The 25,107-nt window shown below is 54.0% G+C and overlaps 3 protein-coding genes across 3 annotated transcripts; 1 reads left to right on the forward strand and 2 right to left on the reverse strand.

Annotated features, from left to right (window-relative positions):
* Window positions 1-686: 686 nt before the first annotated feature.
* BESB_073980 (uncharacterized protein) lies at window positions 687-4,976 on the reverse strand (the record flags this gene model as incomplete). Its single annotated transcript, XM_029365771.1, has 4 exons — window positions 687-2,240; window positions 3,173-3,213; window positions 3,433-4,202; window positions 4,588-4,976. The coding sequence occupies 4 exons, from the start codon at window positions 4,974-4,976 to the stop codon at window positions 687-689; spliced, it is 2,754 nt and encodes a 917-aa protein (XP_029218255.1).
* An 8,942-nt stretch (window positions 4,977-13,918) lies between these two features.
* BESB_073990 (uncharacterized protein) lies at window positions 13,919-18,479 on the forward strand (the record flags this gene model as incomplete). The annotated part of the gene is made up of 6 exons (XM_029365772.1): window positions 13,919-14,164; window positions 15,305-15,513; window positions 15,823-15,985; window positions 16,508-16,673; window positions 16,993-17,197; window positions 17,981-18,479. 6 exons carry the CDS (start codon window positions 13,919-13,921, stop codon window positions 18,477-18,479), a joined length of 1,488 nt encoding a protein of 495 aa, XP_029218256.1.
* An 844-nt stretch (window positions 18,480-19,323) lies between these two features.
* BESB_074000 (DEAD/DEAH box ATP-dependent RNA helicase) lies at window positions 19,324-24,867 on the reverse strand (the record flags this gene model as incomplete). Its single annotated transcript, XM_029365773.1, has 9 exons — window positions 19,324-19,364; window positions 19,699-19,894; window positions 20,247-20,531; window positions 20,966-21,019; window positions 21,542-21,799; window positions 22,412-22,609; window positions 22,966-23,249; window positions 23,920-24,084; window positions 24,609-24,867. The coding sequence occupies 9 exons, from the start codon at window positions 24,865-24,867 to the stop codon at window positions 19,324-19,326; spliced, it is 1,740 nt and encodes a 579-aa protein (XP_029218257.1).
* Between the last annotated feature and the right edge of the window lie 240 nt (window positions 24,868-25,107).

The raw sequence follows: 25,107 nt of genomic DNA on the forward strand, positions 1-25,107 counted from the left end.
GCAATCAAACGTGAGGAGACTCTTCGGCGGCGGATAGCTGTTGCAGGAGTTCCTCGCCCGGTTTCCATGAGAGCGCCGCTTCGTCTGGGACGCAGGACAAAGTGGGCAGCGTGAAACGTAGAGAAGGCGGCAGAGCTTCGATGTCGCGAGGAAATCGACGAGACTTTTCCCATCCATCTTTTTCCCAAGCACTTTCGTGAGGACTGTGTTCTATCACCGAGCGTGGCATGGACGTCGATCTGCATAGCTGCGCCATCAACAGCGTCTTTTCACTGAGACATCGCAGACAACAGCATTCAGAATCGTGACTGAAGTTATCGCGGTCTGAGTCTTGTGGGTCTCGCGTCGATGGCCGTCCTTCCGCATGGAAAGCTCGCGACGTCGCGTGAGAAGAATTGACTCTTCTTCCAGCTTGTGAGCCGTTGGGAGCTGTCGAACTGGCCGCTCTGAAGCCAACCACCATGGGCTCGGTTTCTCCGTCGCTTGACTTTCTAGCCAAATACCTCGAAGATTCTGTCTCCGATGTTTCCTCTCCTCTTTTTTCTGAACACGGATGAAGACGATATACAACTCTATTACTTTGGAGAGGGCCGCCGCAAAGCATGTCACTAAGTGGTTCGCCTTTGCCGTTTCCTACGTGCTTCGCTCGGCAGCCTCTAATCATGTCATTCTTCCGAGTGATAAGCTCAGTACAATACAAGGCCCTCACGGGGAGAGGAAATGGTGGATTCGCTCTCACCGTTTCCTCGTTTCTCGGCACAAGACGCGTCTTGCACCCGCCTCTCATCAACACAACGCTCGGGGTGAGAATCTACATGGGTGCTACCCGGTTGAACGTCCATCATGGGTCTTGCGAAAGTTTGCTGATTTTGGCTGTCTAATGTGCATGTAATCAGGTTCATTAGGTGCACCAGTTCGTCTCGATTCAGTCGTTCCAGGGCGATTCTTGTGGCATGATCCCCCGCTGTCTCGTGACCCGGTACCACACTCGAAACGCCAGTTGATATCCAGGGCCTCGCTCCTTCATTATCTTCCATCCTGAGAGTATAGTCTTTAACTCGGCCTGCGTTAATCTGTGTCATGCAAGAAGCTTCACCAACGAGCTTGCTTTCTCCCCCCACTTCGAGGGTTTCATCCCCGGGGTTAGCGGAAGCGCAGCTCGCCCCCTCCGCATCAACTGCCTGGCAAAAATGTCCACAGTCCAGAGTTGCTCGCGCCCTCAAGTCTAAACCACACTGCTGTCGAAGCCACGAAATGACGCGCATCTCCGTCTCTACATCCCACTGGCGGTCGTTTGCGACACCTCCCTCACAGGTGCCTAGCGAATGCTGTTTCTTGCGGTCTCCGGATCGGAGGTACCCTGCGGAAGGCGGGTGTGTTGGTCGGTTTAGCTGGCCAGTTGGATCCGGAGCTGCTGGCTGGAATGCTTGACTCACGGCGTCGCCAGTGGGGCAGGCCCCAACGGCGGCTAGCTTCATTAGCAGCTCAGTAGGATTATGTAGCTCCCGCTTGACCGGACTAGCGAATCTCTGTTCCAGGGAAGAAGCCCTCGCTGCTCCGGTGTTGTGGCAGGACGTCCCAGTATACTCGCCAGCCTGAATACCTTCTATCGAACAGCGACCAGAGGAGTGGTCCGGGGTCAGAGGCTTGACCGTGACCGTGTAGTTGCCGAGCTGCTTCCGTGCGGACACATGAGCACGGGGGGGTTTACTGAAGTTGTTGCGCGAGGCTGCCGTAGCTCCCAAGAAACATGCTGCCTCTTTGGCGCGACGTTCTGCAAAATAGCTGGTCTTTCGTAGGCAATCGCCCGTCGCACCCGGCAGGTGTGGCGACGCTGGGCTTCCGGCGCCTATCGGGAATCGGCCTGCGGAGGGAGACCGCAGCAACTGATGGCTGCTGGTTCCAGTAAGAAGTGTGGGGCATTGCTCCGCCCTGGGCTTCCGTGCACCCTTCAACACATCCAGTCCGATTCTGCTAGACAAAATGGCTGTATTCACGCCAGACGGTGGGGGCGGTGGTGGGGGACGTGCGGGGAGCTGGCTGGATGCGTGGCTTAGAGAGCTAAAGTGAATGGCTCTTGCACTTTCTGGAAGAAGCGCAGGGAGGACCCCCTTTTTTGGCCTTGTGGGAACGGCGTCGCCTGCACGACTATAGAGAGAGAGCGACACGCCAGGCACGAGAGGGCATGGCTGGCTCCCAGCGGAGTGCTGGCAGGTTGCACGGCTTGAATCGGAAGCCACCTGATGCAGTAGAGGACGCGAGCAATGAAGTTCAGAGTTCGAAAAGGGAGGGCAGGTAAGAAGACACGTCGACGATTGCTGTTTCTGCTGTGGAACCGCCTTGCGGGCTCGCTTTCTTTTCTCTTTGTGAAAATGGTGGCAGAACAGACACGCGATGCCATTCAGGCACTGCTTGTTTGCTTTATTTGCGAAAACCTGAAGGGATACACGTGCATACATCACAGGGAACGAACCATGCCGTGAACTTCGGGGCTGAGACATGGCTCTTACAACATCCATATTAGGGCTGGGGTGACCTCCTACATCGGGTCGAGTTTAAATTTCTATTCACCTTTTCGTGCACTAACGGCGGGGCCCGCCTCTAAAAGATATGTAGTGGTGGGTGCCCTTGGCGGCGTACTCGGTTTGTCTTCCCATGATGGCGTATACAACGTTGAGTCACTCGCTTCTAATTTGCCATTGAAGGACGCGGCACGGGTCGATCAAGGGCGCGTCTGCGTTACGAAGGTAAAGTTCAAGTATCCGTGACGTGGTGTGGCGTGGGCTCACCACCGTCTCATCGCATCATGATGCAAGTGAAAGCTGACTGCCCTATTGGAAAACCTCGTAGCATCAAAAACCCCAGGGTGAAGGATGCAAGATGAGACTGAAAGCCTCCGTCTTCAAGTGCTAGACTGGTTGAGCTGGCAGATATGGACTACACCCCCAATCAAGCTCTCAGACCCAGGCCCACGACTGCAGGCACACATGCGCCCGGATGACAAACATGTAACATTTTAGGCTCAGTCCGCGATCGACAATCCTGCTATGTTTGTGAAGCTTCGCCGCACCTCGATGTGCAAACCTATCGAGTTTCTCGAACCGAGCTTGATCGTCAACACTATACCAGTGAATACACTCGGCGAGCTGCTGGTTTCTAACTGCTACCCTACAGTAGGAAAGAATGCTGAAACCGTCACATCAGCAATGTAATCTGAAAAACATACACGTAACTATAGGGCGGGGGGAAATGAGACTGCCGCTTCGAGCTAGAAACCATGGTGCAGTATGGACGTCTGTGAAAATTGCGTCACTAGTCTTTCTTGTGGTATTGACAGGAGGGTCCAGCAAGGCACATTCTTTCTAGCTGCCACCTGTTGTGCACAGAACCATTCTGCCGTCAACTACGCGTTGTTCCGACGCTATCGCCCACTTTCGTAGGAGCAACTCACGCAAGGTTTACACATGCCTTCGTCATGCAGCAGTGCTCCTAGAGATGGAAGTTTTTCCTTGTAAGGTTCCATATCCTCCGCCGCTACTCGCCGCGTCTTCAGGATATCTTGGAGGATCTGTGCAGCATTGCATATTTCAGCTCCTTGAGCATCGGCGCCTCCGCACACTCCAGTGCTCCGGCTCTCGCCTTCCGGTGGCTGGTCCGCTGTCTTGATGGGAATGTGAGCCTGTGCAGTCCCGCAGGTCTCACCACCTGCTGCCGTCGGAGACACCTCAGCTTTAGTGACAGACTCAGTTAGCCTTCCCCTCAACAGAGCTTTTAGCTCCTCCAAGGAAATCCATTCGCGCTCCTCCGCCGCAGTACCGTCCAGCGCAACTTCACACTTGCCGACATCGGTTGCAGCTTTCCGAGAGGTCTGCCCGATTCCTGCTGGATGCGCATCGTGAGCATTTATTTCATTTTTATCCGCGCAAGCATATTGTTCACATTTCTCCTGTTGAAGAGGCGGTGGGTCGGTCAGCGACAGATGAGGTTGAGGACACGATGATGGAGTCTCAATCACATGGATGCTCCGTGTAGAGATCGCGGCTGTCGTGACCGGCACGGAAGATGCCATGGCCTCCCGTGGCTCACATGAAGGAAGATTGCATGAAGGCTGATCCGTATACCCATATCCACTTCGCAGTTTCCCGGCGACAATACCCCCGCGAAGACTTAGGGCTTTCATCTTCCAGCAATCACTTGCTTTCCTGGACGCAGGAAACCGCATAGGAAAATCTGCAGAGCAATCGAATAGGTTGAAGTCCCCTGTCACAATATAGTTATTTGAGATCAGTGAATTTAGTCTCCTCTCCAGCATCTTTAAGAAAAAGCAAGAGTGGCTCGGAGAAACGCATCTAAAGGTCAGGAATTCGGGTGCAGGCAGTAGGACATCTAGTTATGGAACAGGACGGTATCGGCAGCTTGACGTATGGAAACAACTGCGTCCGCCCGTGGGGTTTTTACTCACACGCGGAATAGAGGAGCTCGTCGCACTTCCACAGCAGCAAGCTACTGATTACGGCATTTGCGAGCTGGAGTCGTCATATCTGCACATCAACCCCAGACCTCAGAACAAGTCTGCACACGCCTTACGGTGGAGAGTTTGTAGGGCGTTTACCCGCCGTCGCGCTTTCGTCCCGTGCTGTTTCATCGTGAGAGGTGACAATCAAGCTCTCAGTTGGTCCAGTGGAATCACCTCGCCATCCATCGACCGTACAGAGATTGGTCGACCGAAACGCTTTATTGTGAACTGCATCGGATCCTCGTCCCCCTAGGGCCGGCGGCTCCCGCGACTCTAGCTCCAGCACCATGATACGCAGGTTTTTGCAAGGACTCCCCGAACCTGCATTGAGGGACTCGTGTCCACCGAAAGCTTCTGAAGACGGAATCGTGATCGTAGCTAGAGCTCCGGATGCTCGCGCATTGCTTTCATTTGTTACTTCTTGTCCGCCTGTTGCCTTCGCGTTGCACGGTGATGACATTTTGGATAGTAAAGTCGGCAAAATCCACCCGAGCCCCTCCTTGCATCCTGATCTCGGGGTGGAGCAATTGCATGAAGCAGTGTCCGAATTTGCCTGCGCAGAAACGGAGCCTACGGTCAACAAACCTACTCCTGTCAGGCCGTCGGCTGAGCATAATGCAACCTCTTTTCTGTCCTGTGTGTCTGTACTGCAGGCGGAAGGGGGTTGGCATACTTCGACGACTTCTGAGCCAGCAGGAGATTCATTCGAGGGCCCCCCCTCGCCTTCCTCTTTGAATGGCATGCCATGAGTCCCCTGACGCTTCCCTTCGCAAGAAGTTGAATCCAGCCGCCCTGGTGTGGCAGCAAGGAAACTCGAAGCGGACATATCGAAGCAGGAGGTCGGGGACAAACGACTAAATAGCTTTTGCTGCGGAGCTAAGGTGGCTGCTCAGCGGGAGGCTAGTCGAGAGCTCAGCAACTCCCCGGAAACGGCGGATTCGCAGTTGTGCGGACAATGACTCCGAATGCCAAAAAATGTCAAGTAAGCCACGAAGCCCTGCCTAAGCAGGTTGGCTAAGTAACAGGGATATACTAGACAGCGGGAGGAAGAATAATCCCATTAGTGCTCTCTTTTGGTATGCGCCTGTTTTTTTGACGTGAAGCACGAACGCGGAACTCTAGTACAGGTAATCGACAGTAAATGAAATGTCAAGAACATAAAATCGCACCAAGGCAGAGTGCGGCAGCGTGAACAGTTCAAGTCAAGCCTTCAGTCAACGCACGGTGTGGAGGGTCTCATCTTCCTGTCTCGCGGGAACGGGCTTCACATACACGAGCATCTCTCCAGGTGTATGATTACCAAGCCAAACATGTTATTCACAAAATGAACCTGATTTCACGACAACTATAGACAGTGAGTTTGGAAGCATTGCCGAGGCAACAGAAATGGTGAAAGTCAAGAGTGGCCACAATCATGATTCGTCTAGTGAGCATAAACAGACGATTCTGCACTTGTTGGCTACCGGGAGCTGGAACTTATTGGAAACCCCGCTTCAGTCCTTTGTCTCGCGAACACCGGGGCTTAAGGCGCCTTGCTCAGTACGGAAAGCAGAGCCGTCGTACAGCCGACATTGTTCTGCAGTGCTGGCAATCGCGAAAGCAGCTGAAACGGGGAATGAGAGGCTACTACGCGAAAAAATCAAGAACCGACTTTGGTGGGCCCGAGAAAATTTCATTTCAATTTGGCGTCACTTACAACGGATGTACTATGCGACATCAAAAATGTCACTGACAAGCACACACTGAGGAAACCCCCCTCGCAAATCTACTACGGAGAGAATGTTCACAGGCCATCGGGGTGCCCCTCCCCCGCTAGATAGGCCAATGCCGCACCGGCGAATGACCACACGAGTGATCAGTGGTAATGTCGGCCCCGATTATACAGCCAATACGAGAACGAATGAATGCTGCATAGGTGGGCAACCCAGTGGGGGCGGAATTGCTCTGCATGAAAACAACGTTACAAAGAAGACCATTGCGTATGATACCACGTTTTCTGAGCCGACCGCGATACGATGAATGAACCTAGCTACATGCCGCTTCTCACACGGATGTCGTAGACACCTGGCTCAACTGCTCAGTGCTGCTTTTCAAACAACATAAAATAATATCGGACGAGCTTTGTATTCTGCATTATACATCACTACGACCGACCAACAGAGCGGCCGTTTACAGCAACTCGCTGTAAGATATGGAGCGGAGCGAGGACGCAATGCCGTCCTCTGGAAACAAGAGCTCTAATCCACGTTAAGCGAACCTCACGAACAAAAGGAAAGCGCAGCCAGAACTACTCTATCTTAAGTTTCGATGGGTTCTTCACCGATCCAAGCAGCCCCGCTCGTGAGCTGATTTCCGTGTTGCTGATGCGGGTTTGAGCCTGTATTCTTAAAACACTACTGCGAATGGAAGTCAAACATTGCATATTTTCATGCTTGAAGCATCATTACGGTATGCGATTGCCCGTAGTGGGGCTAACAAAACGGGTTTCTGTTGCCGGACGGCATTCTCCAGCCACATTCCTTGCTCAGAGGAGGCGAAGGGCTTCGTCACTTCTTGATTAGTGAAAAATCCCCCTGGCGCCTTTGGGTCAGAGAGTTCCCATAGAGTAGAAGATATGTTACTATCCAGACTCACGAGACAGCTACCCGCAGACTTCTGGCAGCCAATGCGCGCGCCGACTACTCTGGACTGGCTCAGGGCGGGGCCACGTCTCCAACGAATTCGTGCATGCACTCAAGGGGCAGCCAACTCAAACCGCACTTGAACGGTCCCCAAAAACAAAAAACACGCCCACCAAAACGTTGATGAGCGTTCGTACGTTTTGCTGCGGTCCCTGATACGATCTGAGAGTTCCTCTCTGGACACATATGGCCCCCAGAAGACCGCAACCGCTAAACCGGCTGGCAAGGAAGAATCTCTAGAATTCGCCTTGTCTTCCTTCCTCTGCCACGAAACGGCATAATGGTGGTTCTTCACTTCGGCAAAGGGGTCCTCAAGAGCAGAACCCGATCCGACAGGGTGACGACCTTGCTCTGGATGAAAACACAGGTGTACAGCTCGCAGGGTTAGGGTTCTCATGCCACTTCCATTCCTCGGGTTCAAGCTGCAGCAACAGTGTGCTGGGGCTCCATAGCACTTTTATGCTCTTTCTGCCGGAAAATGCTTTCGGGTGTTGTGTGCCACACGACGGCACCTGTCAAAGTTGACCCTCCGCCAGAGTGAAAATGACAGGACTGTCTGCGAGTGGGCTTGACTTCTAGCAGACCGGGTGAAAGAATAGTCGGTTGCGCCATCGCAGATGGAACGGGATAAACAGCGTCCCAGCCGCGAAGCCGAAAGGAAGCCAGCATTGTGTTAGACTATGTGGCACGAAGGCATGGTAGGCGCCCAATCGTCAGGCCGACACCATACACTGCAACGTACAAAAAGACCTCATTTCTCTGAGAGTCGCTGTACAATATTCTACGGTGACCTCGGCATGAACATACAGTGTCTACCCATTTGACCATTCCTGGGGGTACACCACGGCGTCAATCGCTCAGGACGGCACCAGAGGACGGACCGTTCGAAGTAGCATTCTGAGCTGTTAAAACGGCATTCCACGGGATGGTGTATTCCGAAGGGTGCCCTCCATTTGCGCAGTAGACCTGCAGTGAACCCGCTGTTATACATTCCCGGTAACGCGCGGGTGGAAGCTATTCGAGCAGAAGATGTCCACCGCTTGTGCGGTCCAAGAGTCATCATAGCCATCAAGGCGTGTGATCCCCTCTAAGCTTGCGTGGCACGTACAACGATAGCCAAGTCCGGGCTTGCATAGCGGAAAAAGTGACGGGGTCGACGTGATGCGCGCGACTGGCAGTGGCAGCTAAGCTAAAAAAATAGCGAGGCACCGGTCCGACTTGCTCAGTGCGGGTTACTACTGTGGGACTGCACTACGCAACTAGCGCCGAGCAGAAAACCAGAAAGACAAAAATATGTTTTGCGCCACCTGGCCTCATTGGGGGTGGGTTCGGGGTTGATAGAACAGAGTTAAAACTCCCATGTTTCTGCCATTGTCATTTTTCTCTCCTAAGCGTCGGTTTGCATGCCATGCCATACTCCGATATATGAGGAACTCCTCTTTCTTCGTCCTTTGACCGAAGTGTTTGTGTCAAGGCAAGGTTCCCCGCTCGCCCTCTAGCGGATCACCGGCCCCGCTGGAGCTGTCGCATGTTTCACGCGCTGTGAAACAGGAACGGGCAGTGAGCGAAATCGGGGCATCTCCTTCAAGATCGTCCACCACCTCCTTCATAGCCCTCGATACTTCACATGGTGGCTCTCTGAGTATGGCGAAGCAAGCCAGTAGCAAGGTCACTTTGCAGAAGCTTTCTGAAAACGGAGTGAAACAAGTTCCTTGAAGGCATGGGTGGCTGGCGCACTTCAGGTGGGGTTTTGCGTCCCAGAGCTGATCTCCAAACCACTCATGAAACTCACCGGAAGTTGTTCATTTGTGACGATGTTGTAAGCCCTGCAGGATGACGACATTTCGGGGACACTTTCAGGAAGTGTTCGCCGGGCTGATCAAGCCGTGGTATCCTTCCTTGTCGTGAAGAGCCTTTCCGACTGTGAAAGCTGCTTGTTGCATCCACTTACGACGCTCCTGACGCGAATCGCCTGATAGAGTAAACTTTAGAAAACGGCGCCTCTAGGCCGCCACTCAGTTTGGCATCTTTTTCTCTCGCACCCGCTTCCACTACATGACGAAGTGCGTGTCTGAACCATTCCAACAAGGCCAAGCACAGGGAATCTGTTTCCTTGCAGCCAGAAGATCTTCGCATACCTTTGCAGGTCATGCAATCCGAGGTGTGCGAAGAAAGGCACGGATGTGCCTGATATTGGGTACACACAGCTTGAGGTAGTACCTCGCTAGTCGTCTCTGTTCGGCGTCATCCAGATGTTTTAGCTTCGCGCCGTCGTATGCCTGGAAACAAACGACGGATGCGACAGGCAGCACACACGCGAGAAAACGCGCGGTCGGAAATGTTGTGCTACAGCTGCAGTCTCTGTGGTGAAGACGTGTCGCTGCTTCCGTCGGTCTCTCGTGCGACGGCATCTCCCTTGCACCTGGTCCGTGCAATCACTCAGGCACCTGGTTCTACGTATGTGTTTCTGCCACCAGGATTCCGCCCTGTGAGAGAGTCTGACATCGACTCTTATGCCCTTCAAGTCGCTGTTGTTGTTCGTTAGAGGTGCGAAGCCGAATGACCAGGCGCATTTGCAGCTATCACGTGCCTGCGTTCTCGGGGCTCCTTTATCGGATGTGACAACTACACCCCGAACGCCGTTCATCCTGAGAAGCTCCCGCGCACATTTTGGCGTGCAGAACCTCTAGCGGGCGATTAAAACAGATTTGATGTTAAGTCGCTTCACATGGCAATCTCCCGAACAGGACACTTTCTCCGTAGTGTGTCGCTGGCACAAACGCTGAGGAGTGAACCTTAGTTGCGCGAGTAAACAGACCTGAGCTCTGCCAGACTTTCTACGGTTGTCTTTCTCACAGAATTACGGATACGGATGAAGATGCTGCGTGTTAGACCTGTTCCATAGGTGACGCACCTCATGCGTAATTAAATTATAGAATTCTGACAATCTTTGACGGAAACAGCTTGGTTCTTGACGGATCTTTCTTGCCTGGATGTTGTCAGTTTTGCACTTCTCAAGCCTGAGATGAGACAACAGTAAACGGCGACAGCCGCGGATCCATTGTGCGTCCGGTGTGTATCAGGGGGTCGCAGTGAGCTGGTATCCTCCATAGAGAAGATGACCTCCGATAGCGGCGGTAAAAAATTTGTATAAAAGCTGTACGAATATCATGACGTTCACTTCTGAAGTCACCTTCTTGATGTTAGTCTATACGGAATACTTAAGAGTATCTCTGTACATTAGTGATACACGCTAGCATTGGTACAATACGTTTACTGGCAGCCTTACAAGCGCATCTTTTTGTCTTCGCCGGGGTCGCGATACTTGCCAAGTAACGGATCAAACCCCCGTGATGCTAGTTTCTTTTCTGCCCTCGCCTGATCCGAAAGCTGCTCCTTCTGCAGACAGTGGGGAGGGAGTGTTCTAAGCCATACAGGAAACTATATATATTATCCACATGTGGCTCAGGAGACAACGCTCTCACACTTGGCGAAACGTGAACGACAAAGCATGTAAGTAGCAACTGCTGAGCCGAGGTAGTTTGACATCAAAAACGCATTACTGCCTTTGAATTCCCTGAACGGAGTCGTTTTCGAGTCGATGACCTGGAGGACAAACTGTCATCCAGCCTCAAACTTGGAGGCGGGATTCGCAAGCTACCACAGACGACTTCCAGGTAGGCACCCTCCCGCCTCCTGCCTGATGCTTTGCTAACGAAGCTTGCTAATCAACGGAGGTCATTGTCTAGCAAACTAGCTTTCTACGGAGCCGGTATGAGCACCTCCTTGCGGGATATATCATCGCGGAGATATACGTTTGACAAGATGTTGTAGTCGCGCTGTCGGGCCAGCTGGCTGGACGAACGGCGGTTGACCTCTGTTTCTGGTGGACAACCGGGCGCCAGAATATTATACGTCCGCTGTTGCAAAGACTGGAATCCCCGGGAGCGAGGGATACTCGACCTTCCGCGAGGACCGCTATTCTCGCAGATCGAACCGATGTTGGTGATGATGTCGTACCTGCATGATCAATGAAAAGTTTTGCATCCATGCATTTGGATTGGGTGTGGGATGACACAGACAGGTGCCAGTCGCATTGACATGACGTTCGACTAGGCAGATAACGCCGCCCACAGTCGCCGAAATGCCATTTTATAGGGGACAGGTGCTTCACTGAGCTATTGCCTTTTACCTACTGGGTTCCCTTCGGGTGGAAATGCCTTGCGCGCTCCAACAGCTTCCTTTGGTGTACTGCCTCTCTCTCAGTGGCCTGTTTCTCCAGTTCAGTTGTCCGATACAACTGAAGAATTGGGTTGTATTCTAGCTGCTTGTGGAGGACGTCAGCTGCCAAACATGGCATCGCAGGCAGCCGGTTTGTTCAAGGCCCTTCTGTAGGCATTTCCTAACTCGGAAGAAAGATACTCCTTTTGCCGCATGGCCGCATTGCAGGCCCACCTTTTCCACGGTTCTATCCCGAAGATCACGGTTGAAGGTTGCAACAATTCAAAGCACTGCAAAACCCTGCGGCTCATATAATGGTGGCGGAAGTGCAGGGTACAACGGATTTCCTACGAGTATGAAATAACCAGCAAGTTGTAAGAGGAGCGCATCGTAGAGTGGCAGCTAATGACGACGAAACTGTTTAGAGGTGCCCGTTATCCCCCTCACGCAGCGGTTCTGGGGTTTTCCGGTTGAGAAGATACTCTCCTCGAGTTGCGCAACCACTCCGGGGCGTTTCCCCTCTTCTTACGGTGAGAGCGTTTTCCCCTCGTGCAGCTCTGGAGTTTTACCGGAAGTCACCCTGTGCGGAGGCCATCGACCGTTCGGTGTGCCAGCGGCACACTTTTTGGCGGCTTCATATTCGTGGAGATCCTTGGTCCATTTCCTTAGTGCCTCCTCCATTGTCACTCATGTGTGGGCAGGATTCCGAGTGGAGCGAAACGTGAAAACGTGGGCAGCTCCCTCTTTACTCGGTGCGGCAATCACCACCCGTTTCCGCCGACGACGCTGAGCGTTTGAAAACGTTGGGCAGTCTTTGTCAGAAGCAGCTGGAGGCTAGGCGAGACGTCGCTGACCGGCGAAACATCCGCTTCTCTGCGCAATGAACTGAACAGTTTGACTGTGGTTTTCGGAGAGATGAGATGGTATGTACGATTCAGACTACCCCGAGCTGCGCGGCATCGACGACTGTGAGGTGGGAGTGACAGCTAACTTCTTTTATCTCTTTTCATGTGATGATTCACCTGCTCGCACGAGTAGTAGGTTTTAGTATGCTATTGGGAGAGCGTACTTCATCGGGTCTCTCCCCAAAGGACAGCCCCTTCATTCATATAGCCGGTGTCGGCAGGGGAACGGAAAACAGGAGAAGCCTGTATTTCCAAGAGGAGCACATGGAGGGTGTGCAGCTAAGTTGACGACTGTGTTCACAACGCAGACAGCAAACTATGCCCCAGTGTCGAACGGATAACTCCTTTCCTACTTCGTGGTTTGACATGCGTACAGAAACGAGAATACAAAGTTGAAAGCAAATTCTTGTCTCTACCCGCTTGTAAACGCAGCGCAGAGCCAAATAAATTGAGTTATTTTGAACAGAGGGCACAGTTGAGCATGTGGGCTACATCCTTTGACTCAACAACTCGCTTCTTTCGGTCTTCTACCGAATGCATTAGGGGCCTCCCGAGTTGCCTGAAACAACAATTCTTTCATGTGTCTCTCTTCTGTGTCAACCTATTTCGACTTGTGTGCCGAAGTTCGAGAAGTCGAATGGCCAATGCTTGGTAAATGGCACGGCAGCGAAGCAACATGCAGCCCCGTTAAACCGTAGGGCTCTTTGCATGGTCTCTGCGTTTGCTTCATATGGCCCATGGAGCGCGAAGAACTGGTTTCATATTGTGTCGCTAAACACTGTCGTGGCGCATACTTCGAAGAAAAGATCGCATACGCGTGATGTCCTCATAAACCAGCACAGTCATTTGGATTGCCGCCATGGTGAGAATCGCGAGTGGGATGAAGCTGCCTTCATTGGTTCTCTCGATCCCACGCTATATGCTTGCGTATTGGACTGGTTGAGTAGCTGAGAATTGTGTAAAAGAGCGCATAATTCCATCTACAAGGACACGTGCACAAAGTACGCGTCCCGCTTACTTCGTCGCCCAACTGAGTGAATAGGAGACCATAGTTCTTGAATTTTGAAGAACTGAATTGACGCTAAAACCCGGGCCGCCGCTTCGCCGTCCCTTCTGCAATGCGAGGCAAAGCGAAACTAGACAAAACTTTTTTTCCACGACCAGTCGACCTCTTGCCTATTCGATGGGAGCAACAAACTTTGTGCGGCAACTGGAAACTAGATCTTTGCTGGGATGCAACGAGGAAGGGATGCCGGGGGTGGCGTGAAGGGCGTGAATATTGAGGCAGCACTCACGTGATCAGAGAAGCAGCTTCTCAACATAACACGATAACTGAAAAGCGTGTTTTCTTCAGTAATCTCGTTCCCACACAGAAATACTGGAACGAACGTCATGGCTCCGAAAGGATGTTATGGCCTTTCCACAGAAGGCTTCGCGCGTCTGCGCGTCTACCCACTGTGTTAATACGAATAGCAGCTGGTTCAATGTCGGAAGCGAAAGATAACTCCAACCGTGGACATTCAACACTTACAATTTACTTCGTGCTTCTCGAGAGGCATCAACCGACATAAACAAGGCCATTCGGTTCGTGTTGCATGCCCATACAGGTATACATGACAAGTCAGCCTTGCGCGAAAGCCAGGGCGAAGGGACTCAGGTACCGTAAGGTCGGCGACGAGTCACACGTCGACGAATCACTGTTTGGCACCACTCACAAACGAGACGTCCTCATCACTGGGAAAGATAATGTTATGGCACTGCTGGCTGAGAAGAGAAGCCGTAGTTACGGGGCCTCCTCCGACACTATCTATCTTCCGAACGACGAACTCGAAAAAATGAAGGTGAGGAACCATGCCAGCTTCCGCGCTCATCCATACATCAAAAACACATCTCGAAAAAACAATCGTATCCCCCTTGCAAAGGTGGTTTGTCTGTGCACGAGAAATCACGACAGCGACATGCAAGGCGCTTTGACAAATCGGCTGTAGAAGAGGAAGGGACCTTTCGAAATGGTTTGGCTATTCACGATTCAACTCGAAGGAAAACCAGAGGACGTAGATGTGCTGCGGCGTACGTATTTATCGGCCGTAGCCCCCAGCTTCCATCTCTCGGTAGAGGTCAGTCTTTCGCAGGGTGCACATCGCCAACCGTAGCGAAGAGAAACTCAGTGTCAGTGTGCTCCGCGTTTGCCAGGCCAGTGTCGACCCCCAGCCGGCTTGTCCGAAGGGCCACTTGAAGATGAAGGAGGAGCCTGGTTTTCAGGAGCGTTTTGCGGCATCCCAGGTAAAGCAGCGACTTCCGTCGTGGACACATGGGTGGAATTAGCTCAGTTGAAGTGGACCACAAGCGAATGCAACAACGCCTTCATTCCAAACCTAGCACTGCATGGGTAGACCACTGGGCCTGCTGACCTGTATAAGCCAGGCCTAACAATGCTGTCTAGACACATTTTTGCATCTCGGGGCACCAGTGTTCGCACGCGTACCAGAAAGAGTCTCAAGTGTAAACGTAACACACTGACCTGTGCGTTCTAAAACGGAAGGAGCACACACAAGCTACGGTTGCCAGTTTGTGTCGATTGTAAGCTTACCATTCGGCTGGTGTGGTCTGGTCGCCCGCTGCCGCTCCTTCAAGATAATCTCTCGATGGATTCTGGCACACTCGCGATCCCTTCCCCCCCCCCCTCCCGCCAACCCCGCCAGTCCGGCACTCCAATGGAGTCAACTATTAAACATGACTTACAATCCATAGTTGGGGATTCAGAGAATTCATCGCCAGCTCACAAAGCGTGTAGAGTGTCAGGTCCCGTGTTCAAACATGAACTGCTTCCACACTGCACCGAAGCACGGCAATGGAGTGTCAATTTTTAGAGGTCAGTTCCCTCTATGCGGATATGTCGGCGAGGCAAAGCTGTAGCATTTGCATGAGCGCACGCTCCGTGTGTAGGTCAGAGTACAGCATGCGTGTTGTTCTATGCTCAGGAAAGGAGACAACGCATGCTGGCTAAAGAGGCAGAACGGCGAAAGAAAGAAATAGAGAAAATGAACAACGACGACCCGACTCTCGATTCGATCCGTAGCAAGGCGACCGCGGCCAAATACGAACAACGCGATGAGGTCAAGAGAATGAACCAGATGATCCTCCACAGCAAAGTGAATACCATTCGGGATACTCAGATTGAGCAGAAAAAGTGAGTCCTCTGGTGAACGAAGCACCGCGTCTGGAGGGGCCGCTATGCATGGCATTCTACATGAACGCCAGCCCTGTTTGCCTTCAACGGACGGGGCCCTGTAACTCCTCTTGTGCACTGCGGTTCGGCGTGTCCTTCATTTTATTTCACCCCCCCTCCCCCCCGCCTTCCCGTTGCCAATGAGAGAGCAGAGCATTCTGTTGTGTGCTTCCGCAAATGTTCTATCCCCCGATAAAGAGTCAGAAAGAGAAAAGCGAACAGTTTTCGGTATCATCCGTGTCCGTCCCTGGCCCCGCTTCACTTTTCGAGGCAATGGCAAGCCGAGGAAGAAGCAATGGAGAGAAAGCTTGACCTCATCATGGACCTTGATCGCATTCGTGGCATGCATCAGGAGGAGGAAAAGGAGCAACGCCGGCAGCAAAAACTCAAGGCGCAGGCTGCCATGATTCGCACCCAAATGGCGGAACGCGAGGTAAGCGGTATGAGCATCCGGTGGAACCCTGGAGCAAAACCGTCGGTGGCGTCACACAGAGAGGAACCCGCGCACGGAAAAAGCGGAGTCGTGGGCGTTTATCGTGACTTGAAGCCCCGACGAAGAGGCTGATGCGGAACGGTAATCACATCGCATTGCTGCTAGCTGAGAGGAGAGTGGAATCTGCCGCTGCACAAGGTTGAGGGCCCGCAGAACCCCAATGCTCAAAGCGAAGGGTGGAAGAGAGAGGGAGAGCCGCTGACAAGCATATAGTAGAGACTGGAAGATCTGAGTTTAGCTGAGAGGGTTCGGTGGTCAGCCTCATTTTAGGGCGGCAGCCTTCTACCGCGCGAGCACTTCGTTCCGCTCTTTTCTGAAAGAGAACCTCGCACGCGCATAAGTGGAGATGCACTCACTGTAAAACCTACGCCAGGACCTACGGTTAGGCACACGAAGAGATCCAGATGCGCTAAAGGACGAACCGCTGAGGTGCGTTTTCCGCGACCAAGTGTGCGTGGCCAGGCACGCAGAGAGCTCGAACTGGGCGAGAGAGAGCGCGAGCGGCAGCTTCTGGTGAACCAGATGGAGGCGCTCCGGCTGGTGGAGCTGCAGACTAGACGCCAGAAGGAGGAGACGAAGCGCTTGCTCATGAACGAAATAAATGCTCACAACGCGAAGTCCGCCAAAGGTACCGCAGCACCACCTTCACAGATGAAAATGGAGCTTTCTCGAGTATTCACTTCAGCCAACGAGGCGGGGCTGTGAACCGTGTCACTGCCTGCCGCCCCTGAACTCTTCCACTGCCCCTGTTTCACCACTGCCCAGAAAAGAGGCGAAAACCAAAGTGCACCAAGTACGGTGCATCCGTGTTCGTGGCGACAGGCACATCGATAGAGAAAAGGTGATATCTCGAGAATTCTTCATGGGCGCCTGCGGCCGCATGGGGAGTGAATGATCGCCTGCCTCGACTGGCCTTGTCGACGCACTTCTCCTGCGTCTGTGGCAAGAGAAAGAGGAACGCCTTGCGAAGCGAATGGAAGAAGACCTGGCGATTGCGGAGTACCAGCGTGAGAAGGCGCAGCGAGAGAAGGAGCTCGAGGACCGAAGACGCGAGATGATGGCCGCGAAAGAACGGGAAACCGCCGCGCTGTACGCCAAGAACGAGAAAGCCATGGACAAACAAGCTGAAATGGATGCGCTACGCGCGCGCCGGTGAGTCTGCGCGTTGACCCCCACACTCAGATCGGTCCCCTGGCGGCCTCGAGTTCCTCTCGAGGCGAACCTGGCTACGGGCCCCATGCCGATCGACTCCTTCGCGGGGGACGCCTGAACTGCCGCCTGACGCTAAAGGATGGAGCCTCCACAGCGGCTGCGGCAGCGGCTAACTTGGGGGTAGCGGCGTTTGCAGCGGACAGCGTCGTTTACACCGACTGAGGCCCGACATTGCGACATAGGAAACAAACGTGAGAGGCTCCGCCTGGCACGTAACGATGAATGTCTCGTTCTCTTCTCATTTCGTAGCTACAAAGCTATCTGGCTTTTCTCAGATCTCCTACACTCTGAGAGAGGGGCCAAAAGAGAAGGGCGACACTGCTGTCTACGAAGCTGACGCGTTAAAGCATTCTTCCGTAAAGTATCTTCCAAACTTTCCTCATTCACTCCTTCACTCCGAATTCTCGCCTCCGCCCTCCACTATGGGCGCGGTCCGTCGTCTCTACTAAATCTGCGCAGACGCGAACCGATAAAACCTCTGCTTGCTGTAGAAGTGGAGAAGCAACGAGACCGAAAGAACACACGCAGACGCTTTTCAACGCCGGTGTTTAGTTTCCTCGGAAACACCGCAAAGAAATGGCAGCCGTGCCAAACTACATTTGCTTCAGCAGACAGTTTTTTTCGGCTTCGGGGAGGTGGCAAGCCGCGATTTTCTGACTCCACTCCTCGGCTGACTGCTAGAGGCCGGTTTTACACGTTGTGTGCTTCTCCTGGACGCTGCAGCGCAATGGACGAGCGCGACAGACGCGAGCGGCTAAAGGTGGCGCAGGAGCGAGACCGCCTCGACAGGATCAATGCGGAGTTGGCGGAGGCGCGCAAAAAGCAACACTACGACAAGGTTCAGACTTTAGCGCAGATGGCAGTTGCAGAGCGGGAGGAGTTTGATCGCATGGCGCGCGCGCAGAGAGAGAGCGAAGAAGCGGAAAAGAAGAAGGCTGCGCAGGAGCAGCTCAAGCGACAGCAGCATGCAGAGGAACTTAGGAAGCAAATCGAGGCGCACGAGGCGCAAAAGCTTCAGCGGAAACGCGAGCACATCGAGGAGGCCATCCGCCTCAAAAAGGAACAGGAAGAAGACAAGAAAAACCTGGAAACCATCAAGGTAACGAAGACGGGGGAAAAAGCCAAAAAACCAAACGGGCATCCGCCCCACACTGCCGGCGCAGCTCCTCGGCACCCAATCCTTCTGGGCACACAGCTCCACACCAGTCTCTCCTTTCGCTAGCCCCCGTTGAAAAAGCGCCTTCCGTCGCAGGCCAAAAAGACGTGCCGTCGAGGGCGTGCCCTCGACGCCGGAAGTCTCTTGAAGAACTGGACGCTTCTGGCTCGAAGTCGACCTTCTTTGCCGGAGGCATTATGTCGTTCTTGTGTGATGTTTGCAGATGAAAAAGCTGCAGGAGCTGCAGAGCTTCGGGGCCTCGCCACAGTACACCGCGCTTCTCCAGAAAACGTCTTTCCGCTAAGCAGCCAGGTCTCCTCCGCCCTCAATGCATGCGCGAATGAGCGGCTACGCGCTTGACACGGATCTTTCCCTTCTCCTACTGTGTGTGCGCTGCGTCGCGGACCATTGCATGGAATCTTCGCTGGCGCGCACACACCGACGTTCTCGCTTGTAAAACGCCTCTCAAATATGATCATGCAAGAGACACTCCCGCGAGGAGAGCGAAGATGCTGGATGCTTTTCGCTCGACGCGAGCGACACCGCCGAAGTCCCGTCGCTTGATCGATTGCATCGGCAATTTCCGCGTCGCCCACAAACATACACGTTTGAAGCCGCCGAAACAGCAATGCCCACATACATGCATATATATGCAGAAGCGCGTGGGTCTCCATATGCACATGCATATGTATCATGTACAAGTACGCGGTCTTCCTTTACTTCCAGATAGTTCCATGTTTGGAGTTTCCGCGAGCCGGGTCGCTCTGGGGGCCGGTCGCATGTGGTCTGCAAGGCGACAGCCGAACCGTCTCTCGCTGAACTCGCATCCTTACGCCTGTGGGTGGCGGGGCTTCTTGAGACTCTGCGCCAGCCGCGGCCTTCCTCGATGTTGAAATGCGCTGACATGCGGCTACCGTGAAAACTGGCGCTTGTCGTCAGCCTCTCTTTTGCCTGGCGAGAAAGGCGGAAAGGGGCGACAGAACAAAAGTGAAGCTCTGTGTCCTCACGCAGGCGTTCGCCGTCAAACACTAGAAAGCACGCCCCAGGAAGGGGGCGAGCCAATGTGCACGCAAAATATGCACACATATATGCGTGAATGCGTAAATGGGCCTACTAGACGTAACCGTGGATAGGCAAAAGTGTGAATCGTTGCAGCGACGCCGCAGCCCCTGTGTTTGGTCAAAACCGCCTTCACGAGGGCCTCATCTCGTAGTGAGCACATCTGCTTTCCGCTTCGCTTGCAGCCGGCGGCACAGAGTCGCCGCTGCTGACTCGCGTCCCTTACCATAGGGATTCGAAGCGGAGAATTTGTGGCCTGTTCCAGAAAACCTTTGAGTCTTCTTGTCGACTTTGCTGCGGCTTTTCGCCTTGAGATTCAGCTCCACGCGGGGCGGAACTGAAAACCCAAAGGCCCGGGCTACGCGCTGAAGGTCTAGGGAGTGCACGTTGAAGATGTCCTTCAGCGTGTGTGATGCGTAGGCCTGAAGAGCAGAGTCAGACCAGAAGAAGCACGAATGCAGACCGACGCCTTTGCACAGAAACGAATCCACTCCCCCATACCCGCTCCAGGGAAAGCACGGAACGGCAAATGCGTTACGACGTCCAGGCACGCCCGTGAACAAGTTCAAACAAACATGCATGCAACGGTATATACACTATATATACACATACGTACATATACGTGTAATATGCATATATATGTATGCATGCAGTAGGGAAGACGGACTGACACCCTCGCAAGCCTGACTGCAGGGCAGGATGGAGGAAGCCGCAGGTAGCGAGGAGGAACGCGCCACGAGAGGCCAAACAGCTATGGATCAGGCAGGCACTCACGTGGAGATACGACCGATAGGCGTCTTGGGAAGCCTTGTGGAGATAGTAGTTTTTCTCGATGAGCCTCTCCAGCTGGCTCTGTACATTGGCAATTTTGTTTGACGGGAACGTGTACTCGTTGAGCGGCACGCCGGCTTGCTTGAGGTAGCGCAGAAATCCAATCTCTTCGGCCATCAGAAAAAGCAAAGCCTTTCCTTTTCCCCCCGCGCCACGCGCTGTGCGTCCCACACGGTGGATGTACTCCTTGGGGTCATCAGGCGGGTCGTACTGAACAATCCAGTCGACCTGCACAGAGCAGAGCGAACGCAGCGCAAACAGGATTCAGGCTAGCCCTTCCGCCCAACACGCGCACGCATATGCGTCACAAACACCCAGCGTGTGTGAGGGTAGGCACCACGCCATTACGACGCCTGGCTGAGTCTCCAATTCCACCCCGAGACGCACGCGAAAACGCGCACAGCCTCTGCTGCCGAGTCGCCTCACCGGGCACCCACTGGCGCGGGAGTTACGCTGTGGGGGGGGGGTTCCACCTCCCTCTCCACAAAAAGCCTAGGAGGTCGATTCCGCCGTGGGGGTCTGGAGGGCAGTGCGGTGAAAGGCGCGTCACAGAATATCTCTACACACATGTGCAACTGCTTACGCTCACACGTACGCGAGGACCGGAACGCAGAGTGGTCGCCCGTTTCTCAGCCGCCGCGAGGCCCGACGGGGCTACTCACCTTCGGGATATCGAGACCGCGGGCGGCGACATCGGTGCAGAGAAGAATGCCTTTCTGAAAAAACAGACGCTCAGACGCAACTGCGCGTGGCGTGAGCCTGCAGCGCGGCGGCACTTGTCCCGCCTGGTTCAGGCGCAGGAAAAAAGACAAAAACGATCCAGTTTCCGGTCTGCTGCGGAGAATTGAGAGCCTTCTGATCGCCACTCGGCTCGTCTGAGTTGAAAGCCGTCAGCTGCCGGGAGAACGCGAGACAGCAGGGGGGCAGCAGGGGACAGTGGAGCGCGGGGGAAGCCAGAAACGGCCAGCACTCGAAAACACGTTGGACACGCGCAGCCAACCTCCATCGCCTCGTGCACGAAAATCAAAGATGCCTCGCCGCGTGCCCAAAGCAGGAGGGACAGCCCACCTCCTGCTTCCGTCGCGTGCGTTTTCAACATGGCCTATGCGCGCAGTGAAGAGTTTGACGTTCGGCTCGCCGACGCGTGAGGCGGCCTCACACTGACACGAGGCGAGTCTGCTGGGCTACGCAAGAGGCGGGATGTGTACGCCCTGCCCTCGAAAAGAACGTGGAAGTACCTCCGCGTTGCAGAAGTCGTAATAGGTCGACATGCGCGCGTTCTGTTTCTTTTTGCCGTGGATGCACGTTGTCGGGAGATCAATGTAGTTGAACAGCTCGTCGTGGAAGCGCACAGACATGCAGCTGCTGAAGAAGACCATGATCTTCTTTTCGCGATTCTTCTTCAAAAACGTGAAAAGGAGAAGGAAACGCTCCTCTGCAGGGCAAACCACGTAGCCTTGCTGAATGCCGCGCACGGTCGCGACAGAGTCCTTCACCTGAGAAAAACGGGGAAACAGTTGGAAAGCCACCAACAGGTGACAGGAGGAACTTTCGGGCCGTACGAACACCCGACACGTGTTCCTGCTTGAAGGACTAGTGATAGAGGACTTCGACAACATGACACGGGGATGCGGATGGACGAACTCAGTAGCCATTCACGTCATATTCAATGAGATCCGGTGCGTAGTGGATCGTCTCGAACGTATATCTACACTCATGTCTTCTGCACGTGTCTACATCTACAGACAGATAAATAGATAGACAGACGCAGAAATAGATAGGTAGATAAATACATAGATGGATAAATAAAGAAATCGATAGATACATAAATATAGAGGTAGATAAATACAGACAGATAGATAGATATGTATATTCATGGATATGTAGATGAATACAGATAGACATATACACAGATAGATAGATGAATTTTGTACGAGCCGGCACGTGTTCACGGAACGAAAAGAGTGTCCGCACACGCAAAGGCGAAATCCCTCTGTTTTATCCAAAGATGTAAATCTGTGGCAGAAGTGAGCGAGCTTCGCACGGGCGGCGCCTGAAGTTGGGAGCAGCTACTGGACAGGGGATTCACCGGCGCTCAGCTTGCTCACCTCAACGAAGACGGGCTTCTTCAGGGAGAGTCGCGCGAGGTCTGCCACTTTGGCGCTTTGCGTGGCAGAGAAGAGGCACGTTTGACGCGTCTGCGGGAGCATCTGAAGAATCGCGTTCATTTCTTCTTCGAAACCAATCTGGAGAATTCGGTCAGCCTCGTCGATGACCAGCGAGAGCAGGTTCGAGTACTGGAAGCCCTGCAGGGCGGGGTCCGCACAGCGAAACAGAGACAAAGACGTGGGTGTGTGTGTGCGTGTGTGTGCGCAGGCGCCACGGAAACGAAAACGAGAGATGGCCGCGCCCAGAGCCGCCCTCCTCCTCGCCTAGCGCTGCCCTTCTTCTGGCCTCTTTTTGCCGCGCTGCATGCCTTCCGCCGCTCGGGGTCCCCTCCCCACTCCGCGGTCAGCCTCCCCTCTCTCTTCCCGCCCCAGCTGTCGCCTCCTGATCGCTGCCTGCAGCCCACCTCAGGCGTTTCCAGCTTTCTCCTTTGTCCACTCCTCCTCTCTGTCTGTCTCTGACTGTCTCACATGTTCTCTGTCTGCCGAAGCCGTACCTTCGTATTCTGAAGGTGGTCAAGGAGTCTGCCCGGCGTGGCGACAAGGATGTTAACGCCTTTCTGGAGCTTCTCGACTTCGTGTTTCCGGTTCGCGCCTCCGATGACGAGGCCAAGCGTCTGGGGCAGAAACTTGGCGACTTCTGCGGCGACGTCGAAGATCTGCAGAGACAGCTCGCGGGTTGGCGATATGACAATTACACCCGTCCCGTTGCGTGGAAGAAATTTGACTTGGTACAGCAGCTCGATGGCAGGAACGAGGAATGCCAGTGTCTTGCCAGAACCTGAGCATTCGCAGCGACACACAAACGCAACGCAGCTGACCACGGACGCGCGCACCGGAAGTCAAACAAACGCTTGCCCGCGACATCCTGCACTCCCTCGCCCACGCAGTCCAGGCAGAAGAGGCTCTCCTGGACGAAACACGACAAGCTGTAAACAAGGTCTCCTCCACTTAGAAACCGAGACGTCGCAGGAAAGAGCCTCACAAGGGATAATTCGGCCTGGAAAAAGGCTGAGCGCCCGCCGCGAAACGTACGTCCCCAGCGCTCGATCTGTCCTGCGCGGGCACGGTAGGAGGCACGGCCAGAAGCAAGCGCGCGAAAGACAACCTGTATATCGGAGACCAGGTGTGCGCTCAGGGCGAAACCGCCGCCGCAACCTGGACAGCAGCGGCGAGGATGCGCCGCTGGATGAACCAAGCAGAGGCGGAAAAAGAATTCTGGAGTGCGTGCAGGTCGCACCTTCCCAGATCTCCGTAAAATCCCGCGGCGGGCAGCACGAGGAAAAACGAAGAACGACATATTGACCCCACCACGATGCGAGCTCCGCGAACCCGCCATCCGCCTGCCCTGAAATATGAACGACCGCTAGACTCTCTTATGTTCACGGCCGTATCCCTGGCGTCTGAAAGCCGACATCCGGTGCCCACGCAGCTGGCGTGCCTCTGCACACCTGTTTTCGCCGCTCCCAAGACGTCTCGGCCCTCTAGAAGCCGCGGAATGGCTTTCGATTGGATCTCTGTGAGGCGCTCCATCTTCATCTCCGCCAGTGCCCGTTTGACGGGTTCGCAGATATCGAGCGACGCGAAGGTGACGTCGCTGAAAAAGGAGTCTTTTCCTGCGGACGGCATCCCAAGACAAACGCACACCGCACATGTGCATGGGGACGCAGAAATGGAGCGCAGGTCAGCGGCTACGCAGGAAAAGATGCAGAGTAACAGAAGAGAGCGTTCTGCAGAAATCTGCCTCACTTGCAGGCGGAAAGCTCCGAAGGAACCCTAAACTCTTCTATCACGCAGGATCGGAATCCAGAGCAGCGAATGGGTTTGGCGCCATGGAGAAAAACAATTTCGCTTGCGTTCGGTGTGACGGAGAGCATTGAATCGTGCCTTCTGGTGCTTCATTGTGGGAGGCGAGTGACTCTTCGACCCGGAGCCTCGAGAGCGGAAAACGGCGGAAATCCCGCGAGAACAAACCCCACCCATTGGATTGAGACTCGCGCACAACAGCTGAAAATCGCCTCGTCAGTCTCCTGCTCACTACTGAAAAGCCCCTCGCTGTGAACCACTGTACTCCGCAGCTCGGTACGTACTGAGGCTGGAAGTCCGCCATTGCACAGAAAAAAGGCGAACGAAAGCTTACCGGCAGGCTTCTTTGTTGTCTCGTCAGCTTGCGCGTGTGCGGCGCTTGCGCGGTCTGAGGCCTCCGGCGTTTCTGCCGGCGAAGAAACGTCTTCATGGGCCTCCTCTGCAGAGTCCTGTGTGGTGACATCGTCGCGCTCGAGGCTGGCTTCTTGCTCCGCCGGACCCTCTTGGCGAAGTCCTTTCTTTTTCTTCTTCCTAACCTCCACCCCCGGATAGCCTGCAGAGGCCGCAAGGCTCCTCTTCTTGTGTGTTTTCATGGCGAAAATGTGAAGCGAGTGTCACACTACGTCACGGCAACTGCTGCATGCGTTTCGTGGAAGGAGAGTGACACGAGAGGGAACTGAGGTGGATGTACGGAACTCCTTGCCGGTACGCACGAGAAAAATGAATTGTTTCGAATACTTCACGAGAACAACGGAGACGTAGGCGGTGCAGGAAAGGGTTGAAAGAGAAAAAGCGGTGGACAGCGGAATAGATGCATGCGTTACAATCGATAT

This window comes from Besnoitia besnoiti (assembly GCF_002563875.1).
Source record: "Besnoitia besnoiti strain Bb-Ger1 chromosome Unknown contig00007, whole genome shotgun sequence".
In the NCBI taxonomy this organism is placed as follows: Eukaryota; Apicomplexa; class Conoidasida; order Eucoccidiorida; family Sarcocystidae; genus Besnoitia; species Besnoitia besnoiti.